We start from the raw sequence: 19423 nt of genomic DNA on the forward strand, positions 1-19423 counted from the left end.
CACACACACACACACACACACACACACACACACACACACACACACACACACACACACACACACACACACACACACACACACACACACACACACACACACACACACACACACACACACACACACACACACACACACACCGTTAGTAGATGTTAAAACAGTCAGCTGAGTTAAATTTAGTTGGATATAAAAGCCGTTTGTAAACTGACAGCAGATATAAAAAGCAGAAACATTTTGGCGACACCTAAATGTTAAATAATATATTTTCTACTTCCTCGATTTTGGAGACATGAGAGGGAGAAGTAGAGACGGGCTTTAGTGACACAGAGCTCCTGACCGACTCCGTCCTGTTGGTTCAGTCAGTACGTATCACTGACATGAGAGGAGAGGGAGGGCGGGCTTTGAGAGACTCTTACAGTCTGGAGAGAGAGACGAGACGGAGAGAGGAGAGAGGAGAGAGGAGAGAGCAACTGAAGTTGAGAAATGAACGACTCTTTTCAGTAAGTGATTCAGTTCAGTTCGTTCACCCAGATGATTCATTTGTTTTGAACGAATCGTTCATGACAGACACATCACTAATCGAGCCCCCGCCTCAATCTCCGCTGCTCATTGGAGAAACGTTTTTCAAATCGCGGAGCGAGGCTGCGAGTGGGGCCGCCCTCCTCTGCTAAACTCGAAGCCTCTTTTCTGGTTGGTGGGGCAGGAAAACGAGCGCGCTACGCGGACATATAACGGGGACATCTCGGCACACAACTTATTTCTCTCAGTATCGACTCTAGAGATTAACCTACACCATGTCAGGAAGAGGCAAAACCGGCGGAAAAGCCAGAGCAAAGGCAAAGACCCGCTCCTCCCGTGCTGGACTCCAGTTCCCAGTCGGTCGTGTCCACAGGCTGCTGCGTAAAGGAAACTATGCCCAGCGTGTTGGTGCCGGAGCCCCCGTCTATCTGGCGGCTGTGCTCGAGTACCTGACCGCTGAGATCCTGGAGTTGGCCGGTAACGCTGCCCGTGACAACAAGAAGACCCGTATCATCCCCCGTCACCTGCAGCTGGCTGTCCGCAACGACGAGGAGCTCAACAAGCTGCTCGGAGGAGTCACCATCGCTCAGGGAGGAGTGCTGCCCAACATCCAGGCTGTTCTCCTGCCCAAGAAGACCGAGAAGGCCACCAAGAAGTAGAGACCCAATACTGACTTCAACAAACACAAAGGCTCTTTTAAGAGCCACCACATCACAACAAAACAGCAAATTCTTATTATATGTGAAGTAGGTTATATACTGTCCAAAATACTTGTGAGTTGAGACACATCTTGTTATAAATACAATCTAACTTTAGAAAGCGCTCCACCGCCACATCTATAGTAATTAAGCCAGTTTAATACTTGTACTTTATACCTATACCTTTTTGTAAGTGAAGTAGTGAATGAGATCTTGTGTGTCGAGAAACACCCGTGATGAATTTTATAAACACAATCTTATTTTAATTACACAACTTCAATAAATGTTCCATAACCACACCTATAATAATAAAATATCAATAGAGTTTAAACCTTCTGTCAGTCAGTAAAGAAACAGTCATTAACATGAAGGTGGATTATGATGGTTACTGTCACTCACGAGTATCGTGTTATTCTCAACAATAGGCGATAATTATACACATTGAGGATGCACTCCTTAACACAAGTTGTGGTGGCTCTTAATAGAGCCCATGACTGTGATGAACCACGTCATAATTTGACTGTACCATTATTTTCTGTAGTTCTACATGTGATTTTGTGACAAAATCATCTCATCCTGTCCTGGATGTACGATGAATCCAAGTTATTTCTCACCTCATTTATTTTTTATTCTAACGGACAAACGGAGACATGAGGCCACAAGGTGTTAAAATAAATACTCAGTATTTGTTAAAAGTCGTTTTCACTACACGTTTTTTGGATGTATACATTTCTTAAACTCTAATATCAGGGTTGTCTGTTCAATAAATAGTTGAAATATGTCAACCCTTTAGAACCTTATTTGTTTGGAAAGAATTAAGGTCTTATTCTATGTCCTTAATTATTATTCCAGATTCTGGTTTCCTTTCTGGGTGTGAAGATGTAGCTTGGCCTGAAAAAAGTTTATATTGTGATTCACTACCTTGGACTTCCTATTCATCGTTTGTTGAACACATGGATGTGACCACATTCAACATTCAGAGGTGATTACAGACATATATTAGAGGATTTTAAATATTATACAGGAGGACAGACTCTTTGGTGGAAGTTGTGGTGGCTCTTAAAAGAGCCTTTGATGCATTGAATGCTGGTGTGAAGATTTACTTCTTGGCTGCAGTCTTCTTTGCTGCTGTTTTCTTTGTTGGAGTTTTCTTCACTGGAGTCTTCTTGACCACTTTCTTGGCAGCAGCCTTCTTAGGACTCTTTGCAGCAGGCTTTTTGGTTGCCTTCTTTGCTGGAGCTTTCTTAGCTGCTACCTTCTTCGGGGACTTCTTGACTGCTACTTTCTTGACTGGAGTCTTCTTCTTGGGTGTAGCTTTCTTTGCTGCGGGCTTCTTTGCCTTGGCTGGAGCTTTCTTTGCGACCTTCTTCGCTGCTGGTTTGGCGGCTTTGGGCTCTTTCTTTGCGAGCTTGAAAGATCCGGAGGCACCACTGCCTTTAGTCTGAACCAAAGTGCCCTTTGTTACCAGCTTGACCACGGCGGCGTTGATGCGTTTGTTAGCCTTAACCACATCCACACCTTTAGCGGCCAGTGCCTTCTTCAGGGCCGATAAGGAAACACCTTTGCGCTCTTTGGACTCAGACACAGCGCTGACGATGAGCGTCGGGAGGGAGGGTCCATCAGACTTCGGCTTCGGTTTAGGAGCCGCTTTCTTCTTCGGGGTTTTCACCACCGGGGCTTTCACCACCGGGGCTGCTGCTGCTGGTGCTGCTGGAGCTTCTTCTGCCATGTTGATCTCTCACTGGACGTGTGGAGAAGAGTGACAGGAGGCGGGACTTATAGGGAACATGAGAACCGTGAAGAGTCAACCCACACAGACGCTCTTCTTCCTGTCTGAAATGTGGCGACACTTTGTGTTTTATCTTCAACTTTATGGGGATTAAACTCACACAGAGAATCTGTTTAAACGGAAAAAACGTCCCGCATCAGTTAGAAAACCTTCATCTCTTCAGATTCAGCTCATGTTTGTGGACGAGGTCTCTTTAATTTCATTACAGCAGGCTTCAAACCTCTATGATACCCGCTCTGTTTGGACAACACGCCGGGATTTTCCGACACATTTCGGCTCCTAAAGTGTCTTAATGAGACCTGTGAAAGTTTTAAAAGGATGATAGAGTAAGAAGAGACATCAGTTATTGAAATAAAACAAACATTAACCTTATACTTTGATGTGTTTAGTTTTAATCGGAGAGTTTTCAGTGGAGGTAAACACACGGAGGCTGTCGGAGACTCAGGAGGTCACACAGACTCAGATGATGATGTGGGTTTGATCTCCAGGTCAGACCAAAATATAGAATTCATCAAGAGGACACAAAGTTAAAGGTTTATAATAATACGATGTAACAATCTAACAACATAATGAATCATTCCTGTGCTGAGAGAGACTGAATACATCACATCAGTTTGAGTTTGTGTGGAGAGCAGTTTTCTGTCTATAGGTTTAACAATCATCACTGTCAATTGAGTAATAACATCACATTAATCAAATTAATTAACATTAAATAAATCTCTAATTCTCCTCAGCTGATCTCCTCGTTGATCATGGTGGACTCAGAGTTATTTCTCCTCTTCTGTGATTTATTTCAGGTAAAAAGATCAGTAAAGATTCTACAGATAGACTGTGAGTCATGATTACTTTTTAAGGTTCATTCATATGAAACTCATTTAACTTTTATTATGTGAAATATTAAACTATTTTTCACAGATATTTTAGATTTTGTTTTTAATTATTATTTTTGGACCCAAAGGTGGATCGTCTGGCCTTTTCAGCTTGCATGAAAAAAAAGTGTGAAATATTCTGTCAAGTGCTTTTTAAACATGCTTGTTTTGTTCTGTCATGTTTTTTTTTTCATACCGTCTGAGTTCCAAACAGCACAAACTTTCCATATAAGTTGTGTAGATGTAGAAAAAATTCAGAAACTATAAAGTTGTGATTTTTCATGAAGAAGTCAGAGAGGGGGGGTCTTGAGGCTAAACCAGGTGAGAACCTGTAAAACTATTAAAGGTGAATTTATATTTGAATGAAGAACATGCTCAGGGATTAGACACATTTAATTCAGCACTTTAATTTGGAAACAGTTCATATACTTGAGTAGAAATAATTTTGATCTTATAAGTATAAAATATGAGTTGTGAGTAAATTGGTTGCTGATCGAGCTGTACCTCTTTACTGTGACAAGTATATTAACAGTGTATGTGAATACATAGAAAATATATTGAAGCTTTTTATGTAAATACTATAGTAAAAATATTTATGTAAATAAAGAATTTATGTTTCTCTGAACATTTATAACCATTGCACACAGGACAGATGACAACAAGAGTCAACAGATTGGATGATACAAAGTGATACAAATCATTCATGCCATTACTTCATCTCGAGTTTACTTTTGCAACGCCCTGTTCACCTGCCTCAGTGCAGCCCGACTTCTGACAAAGACAAAACGCTTCGCTCACATCGCTCCACTTGTAGCCTCTTTGCATTGGTTACCTTTTAGGATCCATTTCAAAATTTTTACTTCTAACTTACAAGGCTTTACATGGCCATGCACCAGACTACATAAATGAACTCCTTAATCAATCAATCAATCAATCAATCAATCAATTAATCAATCTTTATTTCTATAGAAACATTTAAAACAACCTTGATTGACCAAAGTGCTGTACAAGCGTAACAAACACAATGTAAAAAAAACAAGTAAAATAACATATAGAATGAAGCACAATAAAAACACAATAAATAGGAGCATAAATAAAATTTCAAAATGTCAAGCTCAAATTGTATTAAAAGCCAGAGCAGAGAGGTGAGTTTTAAGCAAAGATTTGAAGTTGTCAATGGACTGAGCAGTTCTTATATTAACAGGTAGACTGTTCCACAGATTGGGAGCAGCCACAGCATAAGCTCTGTCACCTCAGGTTTTCAACCTGCACCTTGGAACTTCCAAGAGCATCTGTGTTAGAATGGGGCCTAAAATGGAGCCTTGAGGGACCCCACAGGCTAGTGGGGCCGCAACTGAGGAGTAAGAGGCCTAAATGAACAGAAAAGGTCCACTCTGTGAGGTATGATTTAAACCAATTTAGGACATCACTTTTAATGCCAACACACAGTTCGAGGCGAGATAAAAGAATCTGATGATCAACTGTATCGAAGGCAGCAGTTAATTCTAACAGCACCAGCTCCTCGCTCCTTAACTCCTCACTCCTTAACTCCTCACTCCTTAACAACCAAATGGCCTCTGAGATCTGCAGGGTCAGGCCTCCTAGTAGTTCCACAGTCCAGACTAAGGTCAAAGGTTTATCAAACATTTTCTGTAGTGACTCTTCAGCTTTGGAACAGTCTTCCTGCTGATGTACGATCTGATGACACTGTCTCTGTTTTTAAATCCAGACTGAAGACACATTTTTACACACTTTTCTGTGCAAAATACTTAAGATGAACGTTCACATTAAGTCCAACAGTGGGTATACTGGGAAATAAGAAAGATGGGGTAACCTCAAAATAATTCAAAATAACTTGATTGGATTAGCCTTTCTATCTGTCAAACAGATAATTCTTATGAATTGGAAGGTAAGAAAGCTGAATTGTTTTGACATGGACAGCTGTCTTAAAGACTACTTGTAATTAGTATCTATGGAGCGGGCAGTGACAGTGACCGAAAACATTCTCTGAGCCTTAGCCTGTCTGGATTAAGTATAAGGTTCAGAAAGTAATTGTACAGTTGGATGTTGGTGTTTAACGAGGTTCTTATGGATATGTTTAGGTATCAGTATGTGCACATGTGTATGAGTATGTAAGTATGTATGTATATTTATATGTATATCTCTTTTTTTTCTCACACACCCCTTTTGTATCACAATTTGAAACCAATATATACGTGGTCAATGAATTTGTTTATTTATGACTTTACATGCAAATGTGTACTGAATCTTGTAAATCTGTATTCTCTTTTGATGCCCCAAATTCATGGAACGCCCTCCAGCAAACTCTAAGGATCGGAGTTCTTCCCTCTCTTCCAGAGTTCAGGAATTTGATTTCGAACAACTTTGTTTCAAATTGTAACTGTTTTAATTGATCTCAGTGGTTTTTGTCACTGATCCTGAGTGTTTGATGTGTTTTTGCTTGTTTTACTGTGCTTGTAATCTCGACAGCATTGGAAATGAGTGAAACCTCAGTGTCTTTTCGAGAATAAATAAAGGTTTGAAATTGAATGAAATTATTATCACACCATCATTATCATTGTACTCTATAACTGCACTCTGCCTTACAGAGATACAAAACTGCCTCTCTTCACTGGTCTTTACATGACTTGATGCTATCGATCATACCAAGTAACTTTAATCATCACTTGTCACTTTATCTTGCCATTCACTGCACATAATGTCTTAATTCCCTGCATAGTTAACGTCACCTTCATATATACCCACTATTTCTATTTCTATTCATCTAATCTATTCTGTTAACATTTTTATTTTGTTTGAACTTCTTCTACTTGTCTTGTGCTGCTGCAGCGCCTGAATTTCTCCTCTGGGGATCAACAAAGTATTATCCTATCCTATCTAAGAAGTCCAAGCCCTGTAGTTATTATCACACAGTGTTTTACAAACAAATATCACATTTGAGCTGATTTAGATCATTTCATGTGTGTCAGTGTTTTAGTGGAACAATGTGGTGTATTGAGTCTTAAAGGCTTTTTAATGTTATTCAATCTTTCATTTCAGTTATTTATACGGCTCATGATCATATCACATGGTACGGAGCACTAACACAACACACAGTAATAAAAAAAACAAAGCAGTAGTGCATGGTGTGGTCAAAATCAAACAGATAGAACTTAAACAACAGAAGGATAAAAAGGTACCTAATTTACAAATTTATCTGATTGTAACAACAAAATAACTTCTACATAGATGGTTAGTTCACATTGGCAGATATGTTTCTGTGTAGATCATTACACTCACATTCTTACATTCAAACAAGATGTGAGACTCGTAACCAAAACGAGTGTCCTCACTAAAGTTAGAAACTTCCCTGGTTATCTATCAAACTCTGTGTATCAGTTTGTCTGAGCTTCCTGGATGATCCTGATCCTCAAAGATTACATCATTCAAGTCTAAGTACACCAGGCTGGTACAGTGAAACTGGGAATGGCTCATTAAATGAATTATGGTTAAAATCCTTAAACATTAATCAAGCATCATGAGACAAAAAATAAAATAATGTCAAAGCTTTCTTTGTTAACTGTTTTTTGCACCAATACACAAAGACAAATTCCTTATGTGTGTAAGAGCACTTGGCAATAAAAAATGATTCTGATTCTGATTCACTTCTGTGTTTTGTGTCTGTTGCAGCAGAGACTCACATAAAGGGTAAGTTTTGATTTATTTATGTTCAGTTTGATGTCTTCTTCCTGTTCTCTCTACATATTTTTTTTATATTTGTGTTGATTTTGTGCTTTTGAACATAATGTTTACCTCATTTGGTTCAGTTGTAAAATAATTGATTTATCTTTGTTTCAACATTTTACGATGGAGGATTAGGGCCACGTTAATTATTTATTATTATTTTTTAAATTTTGACATTAAAGTAGTAAATTAACAAGAATAAAGTACTAAATTTAAGAGATTAAACTCATAAATGAATGAGTTTGAGACCAGTCTGCGCAAAATGATGAAAGTAGAACGTTTAATCTTTTCCTCTGCAGATAACTTCCTGCCAGTCAGTGTGGTTCTTTCTTCAGTTTCTTGCAGTATCTTTTCAGGGTGCTGATATTTTATGACAATGTGAAGATGATGATGTGCCAAAAGCATGTGTAGTTTCATATCTGCATAAGTAAAGCCCCAACACAACTATTTGTGTCTGTTATCTGTCTGCCTTGTTAAAGTGTCTCATGTGCAGAGACAGTTTGTGTCCTGTTCATCATTTTACAGATAAACAAGTTGAAGTGAAAACTTCTCTTGAACCGTTTTTACTGACTACACAAGGAAGTATCCTATTTCCTTATTAGTGAAACCTTTAGGACAAGATGCTCCAACAGGATGCTGCTGCTCTTCTGATAGAGACTAAAAATAACGACTTTATTCATTTATTCTATTTATTCAAGACATTACTTACTTACATTAATTACTTCATCATTTCCGTGCAGGCTGGTCTCGAACTCGTTAATTTATGAGAATAAAGTCATACATTTATGAGTTTAATCTTGTAAATTTACGACTGTAATCTCAAAATAAAAAAATAAATAAATGTTTTCAACGTGGCCCTAATCCTCCGTCGTAACATTCAGTCATCTTTTTTTTTTTTCATGACTTTCGCTGTCCGAGGCGCTGAAATGATCCCTGCTGCAGCATGTTGTGTCATTTGTTTAGAAATAGAATACAAACAGTAATAATAGAATAGAATAGAATAGAATATAAATACTTTATTGATCCCAAACTGGGAAATTGTGGCGTCACAGCAGCAGGTTATCAAACACACTGTATGAGTAAATAAACACAATATAATATTAAATACAAAGTAAATAAGCACTAAAAATATCAAAACTAAGAATGTGAATATATATACAATCAGGATTTAACTTAGCATTACTTCTAGTCTTAAATATGAAAATATTAAATACAACATACTGCTGGAGATAAATGTCAATGTGCAAAAACAGAGTTGTAAATGAACAGTATTGACATAGGGAGCTGTCCAGAGCTGTGCAATCAGTGAGAATCTTCCTTCATCTCGGTGTGAAAGATTTCAATCCAAGATGTTGGATGTTTTCTTCACCTCCTGCTCAATGTGGAGCTCAGTCAGTCTAACAGGAGTCACGCTGTCCCTGATTCCTGCTGCTGATCAGAGGGGGGCGCTAATGATTCATGAGATTTTGTGTTTGAAATACATGAGCGAAGAAGAAGAGTAGACTTAGTCTTCTATAAGGTTCTCAGAGACTAGATATAATTAACCGTGAATTCTGACACAGTATTATTCAGCTCTCAACAACTGATCTGCTAACATGTCTGGAAGAGGAAAGGGAGGTAAAGGACTCGGTAAAGGAGGCGCTAAGCGTCACCGTAAAGTCCTCCGTGATAACATCCAGGGAATCACCAAGCCCGCTATCCGCCGTCTGGCTCGTCGTGGTGGAGTCAAACGTATCTCTGGTCTCATCTACGAGGAGACCCGTGGCGTGTTGAAGGTGTTCCTGGAGAACGTCATCCGTGATGCTGTCACCTACACCGAGCATGCAAAGAGAAAGACCGTCACCGCCATGGATGTGGTTTACGCTCTGAAGAGACAGGGACGCACTCTGTACGGCTTCGGAGGTTAAACCTGAACCTGACCCACTCACACTCAAACCCAAAGGCTCTTTTAAGAGCCACTCAATTCATCTAAAGAGTCATTCTATATACACTAGAAAATGTTAATAATATAGTGACTTAAATCAAGTATCTCTTTAACTATATAAGGAAAAAAACTCACCTTAGCAAAGTACACTTCAAGTTAGTGTATGTAGTTGTCTGCTGCAAAGTCCTCAAACTTGAGGTGACCAATAGTTAATTCAGAGACTACTAACATCCACATCCATGTCTTGATCTCTCATCCTTTTGCTGTTTCAATCCACAAGATTTACTAACTGTCCATAACTACTCATGTAAAGTTAGATGAAGGGAGATGCTGTCTCATCCCCATAGAGGAGAAATATAACAGATGACTTGTATGGACCCTGAATGTCCTCTGATTTAGCTGACTGTGAGAAATTGATTTGAATTTCTTATTGTATAGCAACAATTAATGACACTATATATCTAGATAGCAGGATATTATAAACATTGCTGATCATTAAAGAATAATGTTCTTTTATCCAGCTGATTAGGGTCTGCATTTGATTATAATCTTTAATTTACAAACACTTGACATAACCCAATATATATATACACATTTTCAGATGTCATTCTTGTAACCCTGAAGTTGTCACGGTTTATTTCAGTCAATGACAAGTCATTTCGTGAATACAACTTTAACTGACACGTTTGACTTCAGCAAATTATTGACTAAACCTGATTTCATTATACATTAGTTTCATTCAACCCTTATTTTAATGTAGATGGTAGATTAGACATATCCAAGGCTGGGACTTTCTATCGTTCGTTGGTTTAAGGTGACAATTTCACATTTCAACCGCTCTGTAACATCAATGAATGTGAATAATAATGTGGTATGGTGAGTTGTCAGACTTCTCAACACTAAATTAATGGCCCACATATGCAGAGATGATCTATTGTTGGGTGTAATAGAACAATCAGGATTTCAGCTCTTAGATGAAGTGTTGTGTGGTCCTTAAAAGGACCGTTGTGTTGCTGGTGATCAGCGGGTTTACTTGGAGCTGGTGTACTTGGTCACAGCCTTGGTGCCCTCAGACACGGCGTGTTTAGCCAGCTCACCGGGCAGCAGCAGGCGGACAGCGGTCTGGATCTCCCTGGAGGTGATGGTGGAGCGCTTGTTGTAGTGAGCCAGACGGGAGGACTCCCCGGCGATGCGCTCAAAGATGTCGCTCACGAACGAGTTCATGATGCCCATAGCCTTGGAGGAGATACCGGTGTCGGGGTGGACCTGCTTCAGGACTTTGTAGACGTAGATGGCATAGCTCTCCTTCCTGGACTTTCTCCTCTTCTTGCCGGTCTTGGTGGCTTTAGAGACGGCTTTCTTTGAGCCCTTCTTGGGCGCTTTCACGGTTTCAGGCATGTTTGTTGAGTGGGGGTCTCCAAAACTGATATCGAAGTGAGTGTCAGAAAGCTGCTTATATTTGGCGTTAAAGCAAACAGCATGTGCTGTTGCTCTCACAGGATTGGCTGACCGCCACACTGAGCAATTCTTAGCTTTCAGTCATGTGACCGGCGCTGAGGTCTGAGGTCCTTTAGGGTTTAGCAAAGTAGCGACCACCATTGATCACTCCGAGGAGCTGCAGCACGAGCTGTTTAATAAACAAAATACAAATCAGACAGCATTAACATTTACCCTCTTCAAATACATATGGAATCAGGTTTAACGTATTTATAGCTTTCTTATTGTTAATTAGATTTAAAAGTGTAAAATCATTTTACATTCAGTGATGATGAATACTGTGAAGCCTACCTGAGATTTATTTAATTTGGATTCATGGATTTAAAATTGACCATTGATCATTTATACTATAAAGAGGTTAATTGTCTGTTGACATTTTTATTTATTTATTTAGAATAAAATTAAATCTTTAGGAAATAAAATCAATTGAACCATTCATATGATTGTCAGTAAAATTGTCCAGATTCTCCAGAACAGCCTGGTTACTGAGTATTCAGAATAATAAGTGTTTTGTTTTGTCTCCTTCAGTTTGAAGCTGTTGATGACATGTAGACAGTTTCTGTAGTTTGGATTCATCGTGATAACTGGACCATCATCACTTATTCACTGCAGGACTATTCACCTTGAGTCAAACACATTTCATATGATTATAACTGTTTATGTATATTTAGTTTATTATTGACTCATCTAAATTGATATGTTTCTACATATTTATATATTAAAAACAATAAAGCAAAGTATCCATTAGTTAAAGTTGAATATATTGTAAAAAGAGGAACACTGAAATATTTCTAAATGTTCTGGAGAGTTTTTAAATGTAAGTTGTGATCATCACAGTCTCAGTTTTTTCATAGCTATTCTCTCCACAAGTTAAGGGTTGATACTTTTATTTTAAGTGTTATAATAGATAATGATGTCTACCTCACTGGTGTGTAAATGTAATAAAAATCAACAATGATTTCCATTAATTTTTCTCTCATTTATATATTTTTTGTCAGAATTGCAGTTTTTTACAATTGCTATGACCATTTTTTCTTTTAACAAGTTTCATAAACTCTTAACACACCAACACACCTAAAACACACAATTGGCAAAACAGTTAATTTCATGCTCCAAACCCATTTCAAACTAAACTCTAACACTCATTTTCAAAATACAATAATACACAAATACAACACACCGTGTCCACCAAAACACTAACACATGTTGTCTTCCAACAGGAACATTTAGTCAATCACATCACAATGTCATAAAAACACTAACATCAGATGGAATAACAGAAACTGCATGACTTCATGTGTGTCAGGTCTGCCCTTATAGACAGTACATTACAACATATTGATCATAGATTGTGTTTTCTCTTGAAGCCTCTCTACATTTCTGTTTTGTTGGGTTTAGTAAACACATGCATTTTGTTTATTTTTCTGCAGGAATTCAAAACAAAAAAGGAATGACCCATATCATAGTAGCTTTATATAATGTACGGTTTATGAAAAAAAGAAGCCAGAGACAAAAATCACCATGTTGATAATGGCAAGTTCCTGTTCCTCATTTAGGGGCTTTCCTCTGCCCCCTGAGGGAGGTAGACGTTGAATCCTTAGAGAGACAAAATACAGTTACATATTAGAAACCGGACGATTACAGTAACTGTAAAACATGGTTCAATTATTTACACTTTGCAGTAGGAGAAGCCATTATAAAATATCCTACCTGTTTCTCTAAAAATCCAGACAATGGCTACCACTGTGTCCCGGCTGAGATTTGGCTGTCCTCGTTCACCAGCCATTCTGTATGATAGCCCATGGTTTATGACATGGTCTATGATAGAAGCTCTTATTTCATCAGTTACCCCCATTTTTTTACTCTATACACCTGAGTGTGTTTCCTATGTGGGAATCAGTTGAGATTGATCTATTAGCATAACTTAAATCAGCTGTTTCTCAGGCGCAACGGGAATAAATACAGGGGATATATTTGTGTTTCAATCTACAATATGAACAACAAAATCCATTGTTCTGGCCTTGGTTGTTGTAATGTTGTGCTAACTGTGTAAAGAGTTTAGGAAAATTGTTAGAAGTATTGAAAAAAATGTCATCGCAAACACTTTAAAATACTCTCACAATTATAAAATAGGTTTGTTCAGTCAGACTCACCGTAGTTTACTTTTAATCATCCTGCACCACTTCATCCTTCTTTTCTGATTTATTAAACATGGACATAAGCAATGAGCTCATTCAATGAGAGAAAATGTATCTGTTATTGTTCATTTTGTTTCATTTTCACACTTTAATGTTCAGGATGTCTGACTGTCATCAGAACAATCCGCTCAGAATACCTCAGACATGTATTTGAACAATCACATTCACCTCCACTTAAGTCGTCCCTAGACTTTAAATTAATATTCATTCTTTATCTAACGGGGACACAATGAATATGTCATTGTTCATTTTTATGAAGCATTAGCGCCCCCCTCTGACCAGCAGCTGCAGTGTGACTCCTGTTAGACTGACTGAGCTCCACATTGAGCAGGAGGTGAAGAAAACATTTAACATCTTGAAATCATTCACACCGAGTTGAAGGAAGATTATTACTCTTTTTATTCTGTTTCTTAACAAATGACACAACATGCTGCAGCAGAGATCATTTCAGCACCTTGGACAGCGTGTTTCCTCAGTCATCAATCACTTTTTTAACTAGATTTGTTTGTTTTTTTTACAAATTGTTGTAGATTGTGTGTGTGTGTGTGTGTGTGTGTGTGTGTGTGTGTGTGTGTGTGTGTGTGTGTGTGTGTGTGTGTGTGTGTGTGTGTGTGTGTGTGTGTGTGTGTGTGTGTGTGTGTGTGTGTGTGTGTGTGTGTGTGTGTGTGTACGTGTACATTAATGTATAAAAAGTGTTATATATACACACATACATTTGATGAATATACTTTTCTTATATGAGACTCTTTGATGTGTCTGTGGTGGTTCAGAGAACTGTGTATTTAGAGGTCATTATTTGTTCCCATAGTGCTTCTTTAAAGATAATTAAACTAATGTGGTGGATCTTAACCTGCATTCATCATTGTTTATAATATCAGGTACAGCATCCTTTAATCTACAGGCTATAACTAAAGTTAGTATTCAATCATCAGTATTTAAAAATGATATGGATCTGTATGAGGAGCATCCTGTAGCATCTTAACCGTCTTTATGAATCACTGTGACATTTATTCCAAGTGGTCATTAGTGAACCTGTTTGTGATCCAAACTTAAAGGCCTGTAGAAGTAATGGTGTCAACTTCAATGTTTTATGGGATTCAATTATTTATTGAAAAAATATAATGTCTATAATAATAAAAGTCTATAATGAAGTGATTCCTGAGTTCATAGTGTGTTCTGGTGATTTATTGAAGCTCTTTTAGCTGAATGATGATTCTACAAATCTGCACCTGTCAGGAAACATGAGGGAGATTAAATATTGACAATGTCTCTTTACTAGATAATACATATTAAATATATGTGTACTGTTTATATCTATCTGGCAAACTCTAGTGATTAATTTGAATAACTCCTGAAATTCAAATATACTTAAGTGAAGAATACATAAGATGTTAAGATAAATGTAGTGTTTATTATATTAATAACTTTTTGATAGGTCTGTGCTCTGTATGGTTAGAGATAACTACATTATAATGTTATTGTGGTTGCAGTATTGTAGGCAGCAAGTAGTGTAAAACATGAGACTAGAATGAAATAATAAAGTCATCAGTATGAAGTGAAGAGTAGAGGAAGATGTCTTAGTGAAATGTGGTGGCTCTTAAAAGAGCCGTTGTGGTTGTTTTGGAGAGTAAACAGATTAAGCTCTCTCTCCGCGGATCCTTCTGGCCAGCTGGATGTCTTTGGGCATGATGGTGACCCTCTTGGCGTGGATGGCGCAGAGGTTGGTGTCCTCGAAGAGACCGACCAGGTAAGCCTCGCTGGCCTCCTGCAGAGCCATGACAGCGGAGCTCTGGAAGCGCAGGTCGGTCTTGAAGTCCTGAGCGATCTCACGGACCAGACGCTGGAAGGGCAGCTTGCGGATGAGCAGCTCGGTGGATTTCTGGTAACGACGGATCTCTCTGAGAGCCACGGTACCGGGCCTGTAACGATGGGGCTTCTTGACGCCGCCGGTGGCCGGGGCGCTCTTACGGGCAGCCTTGGTGGCCAGCTGCTTCCTGGGGGCTTTGCCTCCTGTGGACTTACGAGCGGTCTGCTTAGTTCTTGCCATGGTTTCTAGTCTCTGAGTGAGAGGTAAATGTGTCAGAGACTGGAGACGAGCTGCCTTTAAAAAGAGTGAGCGGATGTGAAACAGTGACGCTGCTCCAGACCTCTAGCCTCTGATTGGTGACAAAGCCGCTTCTGGAGCTCAGTCCCGCAGGGGGGGGGATCGAGCTCCGCTGCTCATTGGAGAAACGTTTTTCAAATCGCGGAGCGAGGCTGCGAGTGGGGCCGCCCTCCTCTGCTAAACTCGAAGCCTCTTTTCTGGTTGGTGGGGCAGGAAAACGAGCGCGCTACGCGGACATATAACGGGGACATCTCGGCACACAACTTATTTCTCTCAGTACCGACTCTAGAGATTAACCTACACCATGTCAGGAAGAGGCAAAACCGGTGGAAAAGCCAGAGCAAAGGCAAAGACCCGCTCCTCCCGTGCCGGACTCCAGTTCCCAGTCGGTCGTGTTCACAGGCTGCTGCGTAAAGGAAACTATGCCCAGCGTGTTGGTGCCGGAGCCCCCGTCTACCTGGCGGCTGTGCTCGAGTACCTGACCGCTGAGATCCTGGAGTTGGCCGGTAACGCTGCCCGTGACAACAAGAAGACCCGTATCATCCCCCGTCACCTGCAGCTGGCTGTCCGCAACGACGAGGAGCTCAACAAGCTGCTCGGAGGAGTCACCATCGCTCAGGGAGGAGTGCTGCCCAACATCCAGGCTGTTCTCCTGCCCAAGAAGACCGAGAAGGCTGCCAAGAAGTAGACACCCAACCCTGACTTCAACAAACACAAAGGCTCTTTTAAGAGCCACCACATCACAACTAAAGAGAAAATCCCTCTGATACATAAGTAGTAGCACACATGTTTAGGCTATTACTGTAACAATAAGTGCAATCGTATTTGAATAATTGCAGGACATCAAGCAGCGTATGAGGATTGAGGACATAGTTAAACATAGTTATCAACAGAGCTCAGATCATTCAAATGATGTGGCATACCGCTTGAAACAGTTAATTAAATCCAACACTGATGTTTTGTATTTATTCTGTTGAAATGAAAACTATATAATAGAGTAGAAACACATGAACACTGATTATATTAAAATGAGCTCTCTGCATTTAGTTTGATCTGAATGTGACCTGAGGGAAATTGTGCTTTTTCTTTGTTTGCTGTAAATGCACCAATGTCAACAACAGATCAATAATAAATAATCATAAACTAAAATGTATGAAAGTATCTGTCCGGTTTCCCTTAAACTTTCTATCCATGTAAAATTTGCTCTTTCAATAATATGGTGAAAATGAATAACTCTTTACATTTGATTATTTCTATTGATGATTAATAATCTTATTCATGAATCATCTTTCAGAGTCTGTTTAGAAACCATTTAGGTGTCACTTTGAATGAAGGTCATAATATTCACCATTAACTTGTTAATTAGCATGCTAATTAGTAGCATACTGGCTGCTTATAGGTCATAATTAAACTCTTATTAGTAACTTAATCTACAGATTCAGATTTAGCTTCATCAGCTTTATTGACCATGTATGCTCACACACACACACTCTCTCTCACACACACACTCTCTCACACACACACTCTCTCACACACACACACACACACACACACACACACACACACACACACACACACACACACACACACACACACACACACACACACACACACACACACACACACACACACACACACACACACACACACACACACACACACACACACACACACACACACACACACACACAAAAATTGCTGAGATGAACAAGATAATAAATATATAGTTATGTAACAGATGGTTAATATACTGTATATGAGGTAGAGTTTTGACAGTCTTTACATACACAGTGTGCATAGATCAGTGAGAGGATAATATTTCAGTTATTCAAAAATAAAAATGGTTATAATAATCTTCTGTACACTCAGGGTGGGTGCTTGATAGCAGGGTTACCGGTCCTTCACAGCGACAGGACATTGTGGATCCCAGAAACCTGAAAGAGTCCACAGTAGACACTGTGCTGTTCAGTATGGAGAGTGGGGAAAGAGGAGGGGGGTTTCTACAGGACCATAATGTAAGAGTTTGTCCTCATCAGGACTCTGACCTGGAAGAGGACCCTCTTTACAAAGAGCTTTGTTCCCTCAGCTGTTGAAGCTCTAAATAAGCTTCCACGCTGACCGGCCTATTTCATCGTCTGTCTTTCTTCCTGTTCATGTTTACTTCATGTGCCATGTCATCATATATGTATACCTGTGTGCCAACTGCACAAAGCTGTGACAACACGTTTCCCCCTGGAGGACGATTCAGTGTTGATCACCCTCCATTTGTATTTATTGTCTGAATTCTGTTTCTATAGATTAAGAAAAATGTTGAAGGTCCATTTGATCAAATAAACTGAGCTGAGATTCTTCTTGACTGTACTGTATGTATTCAACTTATTACACTCATTGAGGTGTTTATACACAAATACCTACATTATTAAAGTATTACTATCCTGCATTTTAAACATAATACTCTGAAAAGTAATGACAGACTCTAAAAGACTGAGAGAAGTGTAAACACTAAAAGCTGATGTCAACAATCTGAGGTGATTATATAGATTACATGATTCTAGATCATTGAGGACAGACTCTTTAGTGGAAGCTGTGGTGGCTCTAAAAAGAGCCTTTGATGCATTGAATGCTGGTCGACAGATTTACTTCTTGGCTGCAGTCTTCTTTGCTGCTGTTTTCTTTGTTGGAGTTTTCTTCACTGGAGTCTTCTTCACCACTTTCTTGGCAGCAGCCTTCTTAGGACTCTTTGCAGCAGGCTTTTTGGTTGCCTTCTTTGCTGGAGCTTTCTTAGCTGCTACCTTCTTCGGGGACTTCTTGACTGCTGCTACTTTCTTGACTGGAGTCTTCTTCTTGGGTGTAGCTTTCTTTGCTGCGGGCTTCTTTGCCTTGGCTGGAGCTTTCTTTGCAACCTTCTTCGCTGCTGGTTTGGCGGCTTTGGGCTCTTTCTTTGCGAGCTTGAAAGATCCAGAGGCACCACTGCCTTTAGTCTGAACCAAAGTGCCCTTTGTTACCAGCTTGACCACGGCGGCGTTGATGCGTTTGTTAGCCTTAACCACATCCACACCTTTAGCGGCCAGTGCCTTCTTCAGGGCCGATAAGGACACACCTTTGCGCTCTTTGGACTCAGACACAGCGCTGACGATGAGCGTCGGGAGGGAGGGTCCATCAGACTTCGGCTTCGGCTTAGGAGCCGCTTTCTTCTTGGGGGCTTTCACCACCGGGGCTGCTGCTGCTGGTGCTGCTGGAGCTTCTTCTGCCATGTTGATCTCTCACTGGACGTGTGGAGAAGACTGACAGGAGGCGGGACTTATAGGGAACATGAGAACCGTGAAGAGTCAACCCACACAGACGCTCTTCTTCCTGTCTGAAATGTGGCGACACTTTGTGTTTTATCTTCAACTTTATGGGGATTAAACTCACACAGAGAATCTGTTTAAACGGAAAAAACGTCCCGCATCAGTTAGAAAACCTTCATCTCTTCAGATTCAGCTCATGTTTGTGGACGAGGTCTCTTTAATTTCATTACAGCAGGCTTCAAACCTCTATGATACCCGCTCTGTTTGGACAACACGCGGGGATTTTCCGACACATTTCGGCTCCTAAAGTGTCTTAATGAGACCTGTGAAAGTTTTAAAAGGATGATAGTATAAGCAGAGACATCAGTTATTGAAATAAAACAAACATTAACCTTATACTTTGATGTGTTTAGTTTTAATCGGAGAGTTTTCAGTGGAGGTAAACACACGGAGGCTGTCGGAGACTCAGGAGGTCACACAGACTCACAGATGATGATGTGGGTTTGATCTCCAGGTCAGACCAAATGATCGATTTTATAAGAAGGGGATAAAGTTTCAAATTAGTACGATTTAACAATCTAACAACAAAGTTAACTGAATAAATCACATTCAGTTTCAGTTTGTGTGGTTACTGTCTCTGAAATAGCCTTCTATAGTCTTACCAAAAATCACTGTACTGACTAATAACTTTCAATTAATTTAATTAATCTCATTCTCCTCAGCTGAGCTCAGATCTTTGAGCATGGTTATTAAATATATTACAGAGGAGAGTTATTTTCCCTCTCTTCTGTAAT

The 19423-nt window shown here is 39.6% G+C and overlaps 6 protein-coding genes across 6 annotated transcripts; 2 read left to right on the forward strand and 4 right to left on the reverse strand.

Moving 5' to 3' along the window:
- The first annotated feature begins 675 nt into the window (after positions 1–675).
- LOC114917302 (histone H2AX-like) lies at positions 676–17034 on the forward strand. The gene is made up of 3 exons (XM_065958237.1): positions 676–1171; positions 11488–11494; positions 15629–17034. Exons 1-3 carry the CDS (start codon positions 792–794, stop codon positions 16025–16027), a joined length of 786 nt encoding a protein of 261 aa, XP_065814309.1. The 5' UTR covers positions 676–791; the 3' UTR covers positions 16028–17034.
- On the reverse strand, positions 1547–2965 carry LOC110003493 (histone H1-like). Its single transcript, XM_020658999.3, has one exon. The coding sequence runs from the start codon at positions 2941–2943 to the stop codon at positions 2314–2316; it is 630 nt and encodes a 209-aa protein (XP_020514655.2). The 5' UTR covers positions 2944–2965; the 3' UTR covers positions 1547–2313.
- LOC110005474 (histone H4) lies at positions 9160–9611 on the forward strand. Its single transcript, XM_020660830.3, has one exon. The coding sequence runs from the start codon at positions 9212–9214 to the stop codon at positions 9521–9523; it is 312 nt and encodes a 103-aa protein (XP_020516486.1). The 5' UTR covers positions 9160–9211; the 3' UTR covers positions 9524–9611.
- On the reverse strand, positions 10517–10958 carry LOC110002827 (histone H2B-like). The gene has a single exon (XM_020658485.3). It carries the CDS (start codon positions 10936–10938, stop codon positions 10570–10572), a length of 369 nt encoding a protein of 122 aa, XP_020514141.1. The 5' UTR covers positions 10939–10958; the 3' UTR covers positions 10517–10569.
- On the reverse strand, positions 14689–15305 carry LOC114921808 (histone H3). Its single transcript, XM_029282324.2, has one exon. The coding sequence runs from the start codon at positions 15280–15282 to the stop codon at positions 14872–14874; it is 411 nt and encodes a 136-aa protein (XP_029138157.2). The 5' UTR covers positions 15283–15305; the 3' UTR covers positions 14689–14871.
- LOC114921807 (histone H1-like) lies at positions 16852–18610 on the reverse strand. The gene has a single exon (XM_029282323.2). It carries the CDS (start codon positions 18591–18593, stop codon positions 17976–17978), a length of 618 nt encoding a protein of 205 aa, XP_029138156.2. The 5' UTR covers positions 18594–18610; the 3' UTR covers positions 16852–17975.
- Between the last annotated feature and the right edge of the window lie 813 nt (positions 18611–19423).

The sequence above is a fragment of the Labrus bergylta genome, chromosome 8, assembly GCF_963930695.1.
Source record: "Labrus bergylta chromosome 8, fLabBer1.1, whole genome shotgun sequence".
Lineage (NCBI taxonomy): Eukaryota > Metazoa > Chordata > Actinopteri > Labriformes > Labridae > Labrus > Labrus bergylta.